At 37.5% G+C, this 15,862-nt stretch overlaps 1 protein-coding gene across 1 annotated transcript; it reads left to right on the forward strand.

The window, feature by feature from the left end:
- The first annotated feature begins 1,367 nt into the window (after nucleotides 1-1,367).
- On the forward strand, nucleotides 1,368-3,402 carry lrata (lecithin retinol acyltransferase a). Its single transcript, XM_036582993.1, has 2 exons — nucleotides 1,368-1,955; nucleotides 2,764-3,402. Exons 1-2 carry the CDS (start codon nucleotides 1,425-1,427, stop codon nucleotides 2,914-2,916), a joined length of 684 nt encoding a protein of 227 aa, XP_036438886.1. The 5' UTR covers nucleotides 1,368-1,424; the 3' UTR covers nucleotides 2,917-3,402.
- The last annotated feature ends 12,460 nt before the right edge of the window (nucleotides 3,403-15,862 follow it).

Consider the following 15,862-nt stretch of genomic DNA (forward strand, 5'->3'; position numbering starts at 1 on the left):
TTTGTGCAGATATCACAGATTATCCAGAATCAAATGTGGACAAGGGGTGGGCAATATGACAATATTTTATCCTATTGTGATAAACTATGTTACAACATATCACAGTATGCATTTCTGAGCACATTGTGGATATCATAAGTACTTAAAGAGCACAGACCAATTTATAGTCTTGCATTTAGAATTCATGTGTTTGTATGCATCATTTTACACACTGTGCTGCACTAAATCCAATTAAACAGGACTAATTATGCTGTCTTCGTAATCAAACATCCAGCTGGCAAATGTTTTTTTAAGTCCTGATAAGCATATTGTGAAATACTGTGATGTAATTTATCACTATAATGATAAATATTGTCATAATGCCCGGATATACTAACTTATTTTTTCAGATTTATGACTATTTTACCATCATCAACATTACATATAAAAACACAGGAGACACACATAGGATTATTGGTCATTTTGGATAGTAAATAAAATGGCTATATTTGTGTTGTAGACATGGCGATGCCTGGTTCCTATCACCACCAGTGTAAAGAAAGTTAGTTAATTCCTGTAAATCACACCATTTCAAATTAAACCACTTTGAATGCCTTTGTTTACATCTAAATGACTGAATTATGCAGATATTTTGTAAAACTGGTAAAATTTCACTGACCCTCATTGTCTCACTGTCCAGTTAGTCATATACTACAGCAAATAAATCAAGTTTGGAATCTCACGTACTGAGTAGCGCTAGGCGATTAATCAAATTTTATTTGCAATTACAATTTTGGCTTCCAAAGATTATGAGAACAAGATAATCAAGATAAAACGACTATTGTGCTGCATTGTGTCTCTTGTTTTGTCTTGTGATATAAGTCTAACCCCTTTCCTTTACACCCCTGTATAAAACCCATTGAATTTATTTTGGTCTAACTTTATTTGTATTTATTATTTTATATGTTTCGTAGTTTTCGGCAGGTTGTGGAAGTAAATTACAACATAATTGATCATATTCATTTTTATGTATTATTTTTATATTATTTATTTAATGTATATCTATTTGTTATCTTTCATACGTTTTTAATCTTTTTAATTTAAGTACATTGAAAGTTCAAGGAAGTCCACTGTTAAAATGACAACTTTTTTTTCAAATGTTCAACAAATGTATGATGTTTCCAAAGTCAGTGAGTAATTATGATCTCGACATTGACCAAAACAATCGTGATTATGATTTCTGCCATAATAGGGCAGCCCTATCACTGAGTGAACTTCAGTAACAGACTTTGGGGAAGAAGTTTCATGGGAGCAGCACTTTCAGCCAATAGCATAATCCCTCCGTCCACTGCAGTCTCCTCCTCATAGCCTGGGGGATATAAATCACGTCCAAACCTGCGGACTTCGCCTCAGACTGACCAGGCACTCACACACGCCCCCCAAACATGCTGGACTCGCTAACGTTTCTCCTCGAGAAGCTTTTTCTTCTCACTAACTTCCACGTGTTCAACAAAAAGTCGTGGTCGGCGGACGAGTGCGGACCGAAAACAACGACAACAGCGCCCCCCTTCAAGAGAGGCGACCTGCTGGAAGTGCAGCGCACTCTCTTCATCCACTTTGGCATCTACCTGGGGGACAACAAAGTGGCTCACCTGATGCCGGACATCATGCCGGTGCTGACCAACGATCAGAGGCTAATCACGACGGTGGTGACCAACAAGAGGCTCATTCTGGGCTGCATTTACAGGAACGCGAGCATACGAGTCGACTCGGTGGAGGACTTCGCGTACGGCGCCAGCATCCTGGTCAACGACATGGACAGGAGGGTGAAAACGCCGGCCATGTCGAACGAGGACGTGGCCAGAAGAGCCGAGAAGCTCGTCGGGGCCATTCCGTACAGCTTGCTGTGGAATAACTGCGAGCATTTTGTCACTTACTGCAGATACGGGACACCTGTGAGCCAGCAGACGGAGAAGGTAAAGACGCTGGCTAACTTAGTGTTTACATTCTTGAGGCAATTCTAGGCTGGATCTCAAATCTCCCCCTTACTCCCTACGTAGTGCGCTAGGTAAGTTGGCTAATAGACATAAAAAGTGCACTAAATGTTCAATGGGGAGTCTTACAGTTTATGACTCGATCCCAAATTGCTTTCTTTTAGACATACGTTGCGCTCTTTGGATGCAGAAGTTATTATTTTATGACCTGCGTAGTGCACTACATGGGGAGTAGGGAGCCATTTGAGATTCAGCCCTAATAGTGCTGTAAGTCCTGCTAGTTTTAGTCCTCCTGGCTAGGTTTGCTTTGAGCATATTCCAGTTGGCTCTTCGTTGCCCATTTAGTGCACGGTAAATAAGCCACTTATTTCATTCCCTCTGTAGAGCACTTTGTAGTCAGTATGGGGTCATTTGAGATTCTGAAGTTAATGTTAGATGACATACTAGTCCAGGTCTTCCTGAATGATGCCCAATACAGGTGTTTGTGTGTTTTTTTAAAGTTAATTTACTACGCAGACCATCAAAGACCGTTTGCGCACAGCAAAAGAGACTTTTCTCAGATAATATTATGTAAAGGTCCAATAAGTGCACTTCATTAAGTAAGCATTGATACAAGTAGAACAAAACATGAACCCCGTATGTGGAAAAATCAGTTAATTCTGCCAAATGTAGGCAGTCACCCTTACAACAACACAATTCAAAGGTCAGAAGATTCATAATTTGGTGCTATTTGTCAAAAGTACCTTATTGGTCAATAGGTCATTGACATGTTTTCTCTTTGTCTTTTCAGTTCTGTAATTGTCTGAAAATGGCCATCCGTGACCAAAGAAGCGTGCTTCTGACTGTCCTTCTGGGAGTGATGTCCATCGTGTGCTTTGGCCTGGCACCCTCGACTACATTACCCACAATCCTAATACCCTTCACTCTATGGATGGCTGGCTGAGCTGCTCTTTATAGACTACAGACATGAAACACTAGTCTCCAAATGGACTACTGATGATAAAGCATTACAGCAGCCTCTGACCCTGTCTAAACTGTCATTCAGTTTGATCATAGAGCCAAGCGATGCTGACATGTGGTTTGTATTTTTGGTGCAATTTGCAGTTACAGTACTTGATAGCTCATAGTTATATTCCATAAGCAAGGAAGACTGTACAGCCTCATAAAGATGCACACTGAAAGTAACGTTTCAAGAGAAGTCCAAAAGAAGTGGTGCCAACACTGAGAGCGGATGGAATGTAAGAATGGTAAAGTGCCTTATTTATATGACGGTGGATGTCATATTGCTTTACTCTGTGTATAGATCGCCATGTAAGACATGTATTTGCACACAATCATCTTTATTTTTTTAAGCACTGACACAAGTTGACTGTAAATCTGTATTGTAAAGTAGTGTACATTTTAAATGTTGAATTCTTGTGTAGTATAATAAAAGAAAAAACTTTGTATTTACTTTGAAGTTCCTTAGAATTGAAGTGTTGAGTATTAAATGCACATATGAATCCAAAATTATTAAAAGAAAAAGGTTCTGAGAAGAAGAGGGTTCTGTGTAGCACCATAAAAAGGTTCTATATAAGTTGTAACAATAGCAGAACCCTTTGTATTCGCCAAAAAAATAATATAAAAAGGGACCATCATCATAAGCTGAATTGATGGAATTGGCTCCAATTCTGTAATCAACAGTCAATCCCCACAATCTTGCCAGCACCCCTTACTGATTTAGAGTGTTTAAGCTTTGCTCAGAGCTGACTGAACATAAAAAGACCACATAAACATAATCCAAGCAGTCAGTTATTGACATCACCCATTTCTTGTTTATTCTAAACACAACACTTGGGAGTTAAAAATAATAGTTTAGCAAAAAGAAAAAAATCTGGTTCACACAAGTTCCTCCTTACCTCAAATGTAGTCGACCAGCCAAGAGATGTGTCTGAAGTTTGCTTCTTTAATAGAGCTAATGTAGCTAACAAGTAATGAGAGCTAGCACCTGAACAATTAGCATTGTACCTAAATCATTACACACATCCCTCAAACCATGTCAAGTTGTTGAATTTCAAACAGATTTGCTTTTATGATTTCCAACACTATGATATTGTTATCTATAAAAAAGATACAAATGTACAGACCCAACTCAAGCTCCAAGATGGTGGCTAGCACTTAGCTATTTAGCTAGATTGCATGCATTTTTATTATTATAGATAACAGTATGTCAAACAGTGTCAAAAAAACACATAAGCAAGTCTACTGGAGATTCTTTATCATCAAAAATGTAATATAGTTTGATGCAGGTGCTATGTGTAGTTGGGGTGTAAGTTTCCATCACTTGTTAGCAAAATTAGCCTCGTAGCTCCAGTGCAAAACCATAGAAGCTAAATTTCAGATACCAAACATGTCTTGGCGGACCAAAAAAACATACGGGATAACGGGGAATGATTTTTCATCAAAACATTTGAATAAGATGGATTTCACAGTGATGTTGGGAGCTCTACTGGAGCCATGAGATCTACACAAACATCAGAGCTAAGACAACAGTGGGATAATAAATTACCTTTATTTACAATGCAAATCTGCTGTAAGCTGATTGCATTTTGACAAAGGCCCTGCTGGGTGTCTAATCTGCTTTGGAAGGGTCTTTGGGACTTTAAAGTTCCCTAGGTCCAGAGTCCACAGGTCATCTATTGCCTTTGCTGACCAACTGAATACAGCAGAGATGATTCTAAGGCAGGCTTTATTAGCAGGATACTACACCGTGTAAAAATAGATCATTTTCAAATGGATATTTAAGAAATGCAGCACGAAACACAACTGAACCCACTCCTGGAAGGTCAAAGATTTGACTACTTCAATTGGATAATTAAGATATTTATTGTGTGTAGGGATATTATATTGATTTTCATAAAACAAGGGTCCACTTATGGTGGACCAGTGAATAGAATAGTGTGAATAGTAAGCAAGCATCATACAATCAGCACTAGATTGTAATGTCTATGTGAACCCCTATTAAAATGGCCAAGGCCCACTGGCGGGTCCAAAGTTTTATTACATACTTCTATAGCCTAAGAATACCTCAGCCAGTTTGCATTAAAGTCCCTGTAGTTACTTAATAATAAACCCTAGTATGTAGTAAGCCTGGGACTGTAAGGGGTTAAAAACAAAAAAGCTCCCTCACAAAGAAAGTATTACACAAAATGGTTGTTGATACGCCGCTAAACACCTGAGACATTGTTTTACGATAGTTTTGTTTTTTTATTTTTGGCCTATAACCTATTTTTAAAATACATTCGAGGTGAAGGGGTACATGCATGTCATTTTAAGGCAAAATCGTCCCCAGAGAAAACTTTTTTTTATATTTTCCACTATTTTACTACACTCAATATTACATATAAAACTAAGAAGACTTGTGTAGGTTCACGGGTGGTTTTGGATAGTAAATAAAATGGTTATATTTGCACTGTAGATATCACAACCCCTGGATCCTATCCCCACCACTGTAAAGAAAATAAGATGATAAATAAAAAAACAGAAAAATAAAAGAGTTGATTAATTTCTCTATAATGAACCATTTCACAAACCACTCTAAATGACATTGTCTACATCTCCATTGAATCATACAGAAATTGTGAAAAATTGGTGGAATTCTCCTTTAAACAGTGTCTAGTCAGGGCTGGTCTTTCCCATACCTCTTGCAAATAAGCCTCTTTGAACAGGCTTTTCCCAACCTTTGTTATGACTGCGAAACCCCGCCCCCAATCCAAAGACTAGATCACAGCCAATCAAATGAATGTGAAAGATCTCCAACTACATGTTCACTCGGTCATGTTGACAACTTAGCATTCCACCCACAAACAGTCCTGATCAGTCCAGCCTGCTCGTTGTGCAACACAGCAGGCCTTATTAGTCTCATCTCTACAGTGCAGCCTGTGACAAAACTACATAGACATCCACATTTTTTGGTGCCTAAGAGAAGCTGATTTCCTTTTCAGCAACAAATAAAGTGTCTAACCTGTAAAATCTTACAAAATCAAGTTGTTGCTGTCAACATATGATGCATATGTGTCCTGTTCACTCTGAATCATCAGCCTTATTTTAAAGGCCCCCTCTACAATCTTAAAAATGAAGTTCCTAAATGGTTCTTCGATTGGACGTACAGTTCTAAGAAAAAAAAAACCATTAATTGGTAGAATCTTAACATTATGCAGATGTTCTATGAATGTGATTCTTTTACGAAGTATCTATTGAAAGGTTCTTTAAGGGAACCAAAAATGGTTCTTCTATAGGGCTCCAAGAAACCCTTTACTTTGAAGAGTGTAGATGCTCACCTTATAACTTACATTCAGCTATCCTAAAACATCAACCCAACATTGAAACCTACACTTAATCCTTGTTTGTCTCTTAGAAATAAACAGGCTATTACTGTATCTTTAAAACTGATATATGCCAATAAGGTCTGATTGGCTGTATTGTCCCTATATTGTGCCTCATTCAAAAAGCAGTCCAGACTGAAACACTCCTTATATCTTCAGCATGAATTGGCAGGGCTAAACTGCTGTAGGGGTGGACTGGGGAGTGAATGATAAGCTTAACTACAATACCCAGCATGCATTAAACAAATATATCATACAACCACTGGGAATCCAGTCTCTCCCCCACCTTTGTCTTCCCAGCATAATTGCTAATTTTCTGGGTTCCTTCTACGAAGTTCATGAGGGTGGTGCAAAACTGAAAGCACCCATTTTTGTCTGCAAAGTTCGTCCAGCTCCCATGTGCGTGACATGCAAACGAAACCTCCGTGCAACATCTGCGGTTGTTAGTTTCCTCCACAATTACAAGAAGCATGCTGAGGCTTTTAACTTTAGCCAGTTCCACACTTAAAAAGATGCTTCTTCAAGGGTTCTTTAGTGAAGTAAATGGTTCTATATAGAACCATGAACACTTAAAGAATTCTTTGCATGATTAAATGGTTCTTTGCATTGTGAAAGTGTTCTTCAGATTGATGGAGAATGTGCTTTAGATGGTTCTATATCAAACCTTTTTGAAAAGGGTTCTATATGGCACCACAAATCGTTCTTCTATTATTACAATCTTGACACTGTAACAATATAAGAACATTTCTACCATATACAGAAGATTCTCCATCAATCTGAAGAACCATATCATAATGCAAAGAACCATTTAATCATGCCAAGGGTTTTTTGAGGGTTCATGGTTCTATATAGAACCATTTTCTTTACTAAAGAACCCTTACTCATCTTTTTTTAATAGTGTAGAGCTAGATCTAAAAGAAAGAACATTTCAAAACCCGTCTTGAAGTGTTAGCCCCAAAGCCCCTCCAGACACACCATCCAAAGGGGGCTAGTCATTAAACCAGAAATTCTCTTTCTAGTGACTACACTGGCACAGATGCAGGAGGTGAATAAACATATTTACAACAAAATAAGGATGACAAAAAGAGCACCATACAAGAACCAGTTCTGTTTTGCTAAAGAACCTTCCAATTAGGGGTGGGTGATATGGCAAAAGTGTGACATCATAATACTTTAACTACATTTTACAGTACTCGATATGTATCATAATAGTTAGTTTTCTGGTTTGGTAAACAGAACCAGCAGTGCCACATTCCACTTCCAATTAAGTATAAAGAATCTTTTTAACCTTTAAGAAACCACCACATAATATAAAACTTCTACCCATTAAAGGTTTTTCCTAGAGCTGTGTATTATACTATGATTCAAATTCCTCAAATTAATCCCTATCCTTTCTAAAGATGAGGAGATCACAGAACACAGTCTCTAATAGTGATTCAGGATGACTTTGCTTCGTATCATTCGAAAAAACCGATTCAGGTTCTGAGGTTATGTCCGTTCAGGGCTTCCATAATCCCGCCACAGGAGTAAAACATGTTCTTGACGCAACATTATACAAAGGTGATCTTAAACATCATCAGGAATCTGAAAGTTAACATGTGCTGCAACCACTTAAAAGCTGAAGTATAATGCCCATGTGACGCACCTTTAACTCTACTCTTTTTAAGCACTTTCCCGTGTTTGTTTTTAAATCCGAAAACGGATTTCCACTCTAGATGGAATGTACATCCAGTAAGTATTCTATGTAGGTAAAGCATATGTTCAAATAGCAGATTATGGCTAATCTTACTACAAAGTGTAAACATGTTGGCTGCAGTGACAGAAACGCATGTGAAATTCAGCACACGTGCTATGCAGGCTGCAAGTTCTAGGGTTAAATGATATTGACCCAGAAGATTAAGAGCTGATCCTTCAAAGAAAACTGAAATACACACTGAAATGGATGTGTGTCTGGCACCAGACGGGCCATTAGTACACCCTACAGCGGTAAATAATGCATTGCAGAACACTGAAAAGTTTACAGACTTTTACACTGATAATCCAAAAGAGTAAAAAAAGAGAATAAACCACCTAATCAGTGACGTATTTTGAGAGCTGAAGTGCTAGTTTCGTAAAAAAGTAAATATGCAGCATCCAAAACACACATATACTGGTCTATGCTGTTTTTTCTAGTAGGGTTATCTATTTTTTTTTTTTTACTGGAACTATGATGCTAATGTAGCTAACAGGTAATGGACGCCTATGTACACTGTGTTAGCATTATGCTAACTGCATGCCTAAATCATCACAAACCAGCCTCAAACCAAGTTGAGTGGTTATGTAATCTCAAACTGACTTACTTATTGGTTTCTTACACTGTATAAACACACTGTTATAAAAATACAGGCAAAAGCATGTACAAAATTCAAGCTTCAAGATGGCTGCTGATAGAAAACTGAACACACTGGAATGTATGTGTCTGTCACAAAATAAGCTGTCTGTACAGCTTACATGTAATAAGATACAAAGATTAATACAGATTTTGCACATTATTGTACTACATTCTTTAAAAACGGGTTCTTTGAGATGCCATAGAAGAACCACTTTTAGTTCCCTAAAGAACCTTGTTTGAAAAGGAGATCTGTAAGTGTGATGAAACTTTTCAAAGTTTAAAGAACCTTCACATAGTGTAAAGGTTCTACACCATTTTAAGGGCTCTGCATAGCCAATGGTTCTCTAAAAAACATCCATTAAAACTAAAAGTTTTTCTAAAAAAACTTCTTGGCGCCTTTATTTTTTAGAGTATGTAGTCTTGCCTTAGATTCTGATACAGTTCATATTACTATTCATCAAAGCAAATGAATCATTTACTACTCAAATGAAGAGCAGATGATGTCAGACTGTCCAGAGGTTACAAACAAACTTTCAGTCTAGTCATTTTAGTCAGCAGTACCATCTAGTGTACAGATACAGCACTACCAGTCACAAACTAAATCTCCTCTGCCTGAGCTTTCAGAGGGGCAGTTTTTATTGACCTATGGCTCTGATGCCAGATGAAAGAAAATATAGTGCCCATAAAAGCTTTAGTACATCCAACTTTTTCCAAAATGTTTTGTTTTTCTAAAATAAAATCTGTTTTTATCACCAGTTCACAATAACTTAATATAAAAACCCAATTCCAAAAAAGTTGCAACAGTATGTATAATGCAAATAAAAATAAAAAGCAGTGATTTGTAAAAGGTCTTCAATTGAAAACAGTACAAAGAAAAGATATTTAATCTTTTACCTTCTCAACTTTATTGATTTTTGAAAATCTACACTAATTCTAAATTTGATGCCTGTAACATGTTTAAAAAAATTAGCACTGTGGCAGAGTAAGACTGGAAAGTTTGTGGAATACTCAAAAACCCTAGTTTGGGAACTTTTCACAGATTCAGGTACAAAAAGTAATGAATATAACTACATAAGCTCCAGAATACTTTGGAAAACCCTTGTCAGTAAACACAGTTCATTGTTGCATCTACAAATGCAAGTCAAGACTCTACTATGCAAAATGGATGCTATATATCAGCAACATCCAGAAACACCGCCGACTTCTCCGGGCTAAAGGTCATCTGGACTGAGGCAAACTGGAAGCGTGTGCTGTGGTCTGACGAGTCCACTTTTAAAATGTTTTAGGACATGATGGATGTTCTTGAGACAAAGAGTAAAAGGACCATCCTGATTGTCACCAAAGCAAAGTTCAAAAGCCAGCGTCTGTCATGGTATAGGAGTGTTTTAGTGGATAACTTGTGCATCTTACAAGACAGCATTAATGCTGAGGGGTACATATGCATTTTAGAGCAACATATGCTGCCATCTAGATGACGTCTTTTTCAAGGATTCTGCATGTGTTACAAAAGTATGGCTTTGTAGTAAGAGAGTGCAGATGCTAGACTGGCCTGCCTGCAGTCCAGACCTGTCTCCCTTTGAAAACGTGTGGCACGTAAAAAGCGAAATATACAAGAAATGGAGACCCTGGACTGTTGAGCACCTGAAGTGTTATATCAAGCAAGAATCAGGAAAAATTCTACTTTCACAGCTACAACAATCCTCAGATCCCAAATGATTTCTGAACGCTGTTAAAAGGAAAGTTGATGTAACATAGTGGTATTTAGAAATGTGTGTATATGCAAAAAATAATTTAGTTGAAACATTTAATCATTAAACATCTTGTCTTTGTACTGTTTGAAATACAGGTTAAAAAGGATTTGCAAATCATTGCTGTCTGTTTTTATTTTCATTTTTCCTACTGTCCCAACATTCTGGATTTGGGTTTGTACTAAAAGGTGAGTTAAATGGCAAGTGGTTTGTCTTGCCATCCTGCTTTGCAAAAATGGAAAAACCAAAACAACATACAAAAGTACAATATTATATTGATAAATAACATTAACCAATAATATTTGTGAATTGGGGGATTGCCAAAACCCACATTATATCTCCTTGTAATGATGTCACTCACGATCACTCAAATCTTTCAGCTGTTTAAACCAGTTAAAACTAAAAGATGTTTTCATATGTGCTTTCAACAATAGTGTGGAAAAGAAAACAAATATTTAAATATAATTTGCTCTTCATAGCAACAAAGAAAGCTGAGTGTTGAAAAATACACCCAAAGCATTAATACTAGCTGTTTCATGCTAACAAAACCTGTTATTGCAGATATTTGTTCTCACTTAACTGAAATGTAACAGTGAAAATCAAACATTTCAGTTCTCAAACCTGTAATGTGCACATTTGTGTGTGTTTAGTTCTCTTGTGTCTACTTCAGTGACAAGGCAGTCCTCCTCATAAACAAAACTGTTGGTCAGCTTGTGTCCAGAGGGTCATGACACCTCTCACTATCCTCTACTGTCTCTGTCCTTGTCACTGGATGTCTGGATGTATGGTGCTCCAGGTAATATATGCCCTTTGTATTCTTCTTGCTATAACCTCTACTTCAAAAGGCCTGTATCCCATATTTTTCCTTGTGTGTTATTTCATACCCTGAGACCTGTTTGTGTGGTTTTATGTACCAAAAACTGCCATTCATTTTTAAATGTCCATTTCCTACCACTCTTTATCCCTTACAATTACACAGGCTGTTTTTGTTGCTGGGCCTTTAAGACAGATATATGTAGATGAGCACTGTTCTGATTTCTCGTTATTGTGGCTCATTTAAAAAGCATAGTTGAAACGCTAATTATAACTTCAGTGTGAGTGGGCAGGACTAAACTGCTGTAGGCTGAATAGGTGAATATATGTAAAAGAACAAAAACAATGAGTTTATAATGGGCTGTTTTTGGAGCTTAGTCTCCATATATGGGCTGTATGGACACAGGAGGGAACAGTACATTTAACAGTGCTTACATAGTTAATGAAATGGTTTTATTTCAAAAAAAGTGAAATTTTAGTTTTTTTATCATATGGGTACCATGTCAAGTCAGCTTAAAAAAATAGGTGCCATATTTTTGTGCATGTGCGAGTATGAAAAACCTTAAAATTTAACTCCTTAAAATCCCAGGCTTATTACTAGTAAGGCTTATTATTCAGTAACTACAGGGACGTCAATGCAAATAGTTTGAGCTATTCTTAGGTTACAGAAGTGTGTAATGAAACTTTGGGCCTGCTGGTGGACCCTGGCCATTTAAGCAGTTAAACAACCTCTACATAATGTAAAATATGCCAATTAAAGTTTTTCGTAGCTCATCACATCCAAGCCAAACACCCTTTATGAGCCTTTATTTTGAAGAGTGTAGATCTACAATCTGTTTGGTGGTTAATTAAAGTACATTAATGTGAAAGATCCCTCTGGCTGATTTTAAGATGGTGCAAAAATTATGTTCTTATTATATGACACTGCCCTTATTTACAGCTACATGAGTGTGAAATTGAGATGCAACACTCAGCGAGTGCTGTTTAATAGAAGAAACCTGTTTAAAATCCGGCAATAGATGATGGTGGCTGATGTGTCCGTTTTTTTCAACACTAGCTCATTCGCACCCACACAACACCACCATGGGCGTGACGAGCTTGTTTGTCACGACACATGCACACACTCACAGACCCTATGGTCATTACAGAGTGATGACAGGTTAGCATCTAGCTCAACCAGCGCTGAGGCAACAACACGTCACTACAGTAGCACATCATTAATGCCTTACTGAGAGGTAATGAGAAGCAATAAGAGGTAACCAGGCAATCAGGCTTCCGACCTCACCACAGTACAGAAACTGCTCTTATAAAAGTGTTAGATGATATATAGCTGAATACTGGCTCAGGTAAAACATACCAATTAGCCACTTCATTAGAATCGTTTTCTTGTACTCACTGTCCATTTTATCAGCTCCACTTACCATATAGGAGCATTTTGTTCTAAAGTTCTACAGTCACAGAATGTAGTGCATCTGTTTCTCTGCATACTTTGTTAGCTGCCTTTGACACTGTTCTTCAGTACTCAGGACCCCCACAGAACAGGTGCAGGTCTCTACACTGCAGTGCTGCTGGAGGTTAAAGGGAGCCTGGACACTTTTTATTTCCCTTGTTATATCAAAAACATGACTGTAAAACAGTAGAGGGCACCTGCGAACAATTTCTCACTGAATAGGGTTGAATGGAGATAGACGACTAAAAAAACAATTTGTACTAAATTACTGCTACTGAGTACTGACTGTCTGCCTTGCTGCTACTGAGCACTGATTGGTTGGTGAGCAGAGCAGCTCATTGGCTGAGTGAAAGTATATGAAGTGCTGTCATAAACTCCTATAACTGGAGTTCAAAAGTACTCCAAAATAAAACTTTAAAAATATTTTAAAACTGTTAAAATATTTTATGCTGTTCTGTGTTCAGAAGAGACTTCTTCTATATAAAAATTTATATTTAAATATATATATGTATATATATATATATATATATATATATAATATATATATATTATATATATATATATATAATGAAATGCAAGCCTCAACATTAGTCATGCCCATGCATGCCTCTTTTCCCACGCTTAACTTCCCACGTCTGAGTACTGTACGACATCTGCCATTGCCAAAAGGAACACAGTGACCCCCATGAGAGATGGTGAGGAAAACAGAGAGTGGCTATCAAGGGCTTCAAGTCCACACCACTGTGTAAAATTAACTCACGGCTAAAGGGAAGAGACGTCCAAACTGAACACGGCCTTAGTTGGCTAATGCAAAGCGTCTTCAAGTCCGAGTGATAAGTGATTTCGTAACCTTCTACATCTAATAGACATCAATAATATCACCGATATCTGATTTAGGAGAGCCTTTAAAGGTGCCAAAACAGGTTTTTAGGAGCAGAAGTCAATTCTGGTTCCCTTAAGAACCTTTCAAGGGAATATAAATACCATGACAGTCTGTGAAAGCCTTTATATAACATTTCTTCATGATGCCAACTACTACCACCACTACTACTACTACTAAGAATAATGAAAAATAGAGCAGATTATAGAACAAAAGCCGTGGCACACTTTAAAGGAACATTTTGGCCTAAACGAGCATTTAATATGTTATTTGTCATGTTACACTGAAAAAAATGATATCTAAGTAAGTGAAAACATCTCCAGTCCAGTCAGCATATCCAATATTTTATAGGAATATTTAACAATCATTTAACCTGTTTCTGTACATTTTACATGTATTAAGTCATTAAGTCATCAAGTCTTGTTCCATTACTTGTTTTAAATAAGCCATAATTATCTGCATCATTTCTCAAAACAAGTAAAATTATCTGCCAATTGAGTAAGACACTTTTACTGAATGAATAATGTAAAATAAGTAAAAATGTGTAAACCAGGTTTATGTAAACTTATTTATCTTTATTTATTCTTACAAGCACAAAATGAGAAATATTAGCTGTATTGTTTAGATTAAAGATGTTTTCACTTCATTTGTTGCAGTGTAGATAATGTTATGTAGTGCAGCACTGTATCCTTCAGCTTCATCAGTTTGACCAGCTTCAGAGTTTGTTCCTTTTTCATCCATCAATGTTCTTTCACTACAATACCCAGCATGCATTGCGCAAATATGTCATACAACCAGGACCTCTACAGGACCACCACAGCGCAGGGATTATTTGGGTGGTGGATCATTCTCAGCACTGCAGTGACACTGACATGGTGGTCGTGTGTCAGTGTGTGTTGTGCTGGTACGAGTGGATCAGACACAGCAGTGCTGCTGGAGTTTTTAAACACCTCCGTGTCGCTGCTGGACTGAGAACCAAAAATATCCAACCAACAGCGTCCTGTGACCACTGATGAAGGACTAGAGGATGACCAACACAAACTGTGCAGCAACAGATGAGCTACTTCACATCTACAAGGTGGACCAACAAGGTAGGAGTATCTAATAGAGTGGACAGTGAGTGGACACAGTGTTTAAAAACTGTGAAAGGGGGCTAAAAAGCATGCAGAGAAACACATGGTCTGTAATTGTAGAACTACAAAGTGCTCCTATATGGTCAGTGGAGCTGATAAAATGGACACTGAGTGTAGAAACAATGAGGATGTCTAAAGCATCTGTAGTGTATGGTCAATAACCATGGGTAATCATTTTGAACAATTTCCACATAGGTAGAAAAACCCAAAAATCCATTGGCTTACAAACCCACAGCTACAATTCCCTTATGAGACACTTGATATGTCTGATACTGTCGAAGTGATTTAGACATCTTTACAGGAGGTGCCTCGTTCTGTTCTCTAAGTTTGTGGGTTGTCTGATGCCATTAAAGAAACTTCCAAAAAAGGTTCCAGCACAAAAATAGGATCAGCACTAAATATATCAAACTTTTTTCAGTGTTTAGTGTTTCCACACTTTGCCTTTATTATGGCTTCCATTCTTTTCAAAGTTCAGTCTTCGAAGTTGTTTTTTTCCCATTTTCTGCATCTCGTCATTCAAGTAATCCCTAACACATTCAGTGGTGCTGCGGTCTGGACTCTGGGCAGATGCTAAAATGTCTTCCCACTGGCTTCCATCATAACTAAGGTAAAGTCTTTTTCTGTTTTTTTTTTTCAGGAAAAACAGGAAAATTACTGTCGATGGAAAATCGACTGTATGCTTCAGATGCAGCAGACATCAATTTGGCTGAAAAGTGCTGAAGTCTTCCTTTAGCAAAGACTGTAAATGTAAAGAGATGTTTAGTCTAAGCAACATTAATGTAAATGAATGCTGAAATTGGATAAACCTTTTTCAATTAAAACCACTCAGCTGATCTAATGGTGAACCAAGGACATTCATTCTCAGTGGAGTATATCATTCTACCACACCTCACACACGTGCCCTGCCTGAAAATGCACCTAAACAGTCCCTAATTGTCCATCACCCTCGATAATGCACAGCTATAATTCCCTTATGAGCTCTTCCGCAAGCTCATAAATAATTCACTTCATTCAATAATGCATCCTATACCTACTCAAAATATGAAATGTGACATCCCTGACTGGTGAGAAGGTCAAAATGATCCATTAGATGACCCTGAGGTTGTATTATGAATCCGGCCAGCGTCCAG

This window comes from Colossoma macropomum, unplaced genomic scaffold, assembly GCF_904425465.1.
Source record: "Colossoma macropomum unplaced genomic scaffold, Colossoma_macropomum, whole genome shotgun sequence".
In the NCBI taxonomy this organism is placed as follows: domain Eukaryota; kingdom Metazoa; phylum Chordata; class Actinopteri; order Characiformes; family Serrasalmidae; genus Colossoma; species Colossoma macropomum.

Coding starts and splice junctions, on each gene's coding strand:
- lrata (XM_036582993.1), top strand. CDS start 1,425: ATGCTGGACTCGCTAACGTTTCTCCTCGAGAAGCTTTTTCTTCTCACT. Junction 1,956..2,763: donor TGAGCCAGCAGACGGAGAAG/GTAAAGACGCTG, acceptor TTGTCTTTTCAG/TTCTGTAATTGTCTGAAAAT.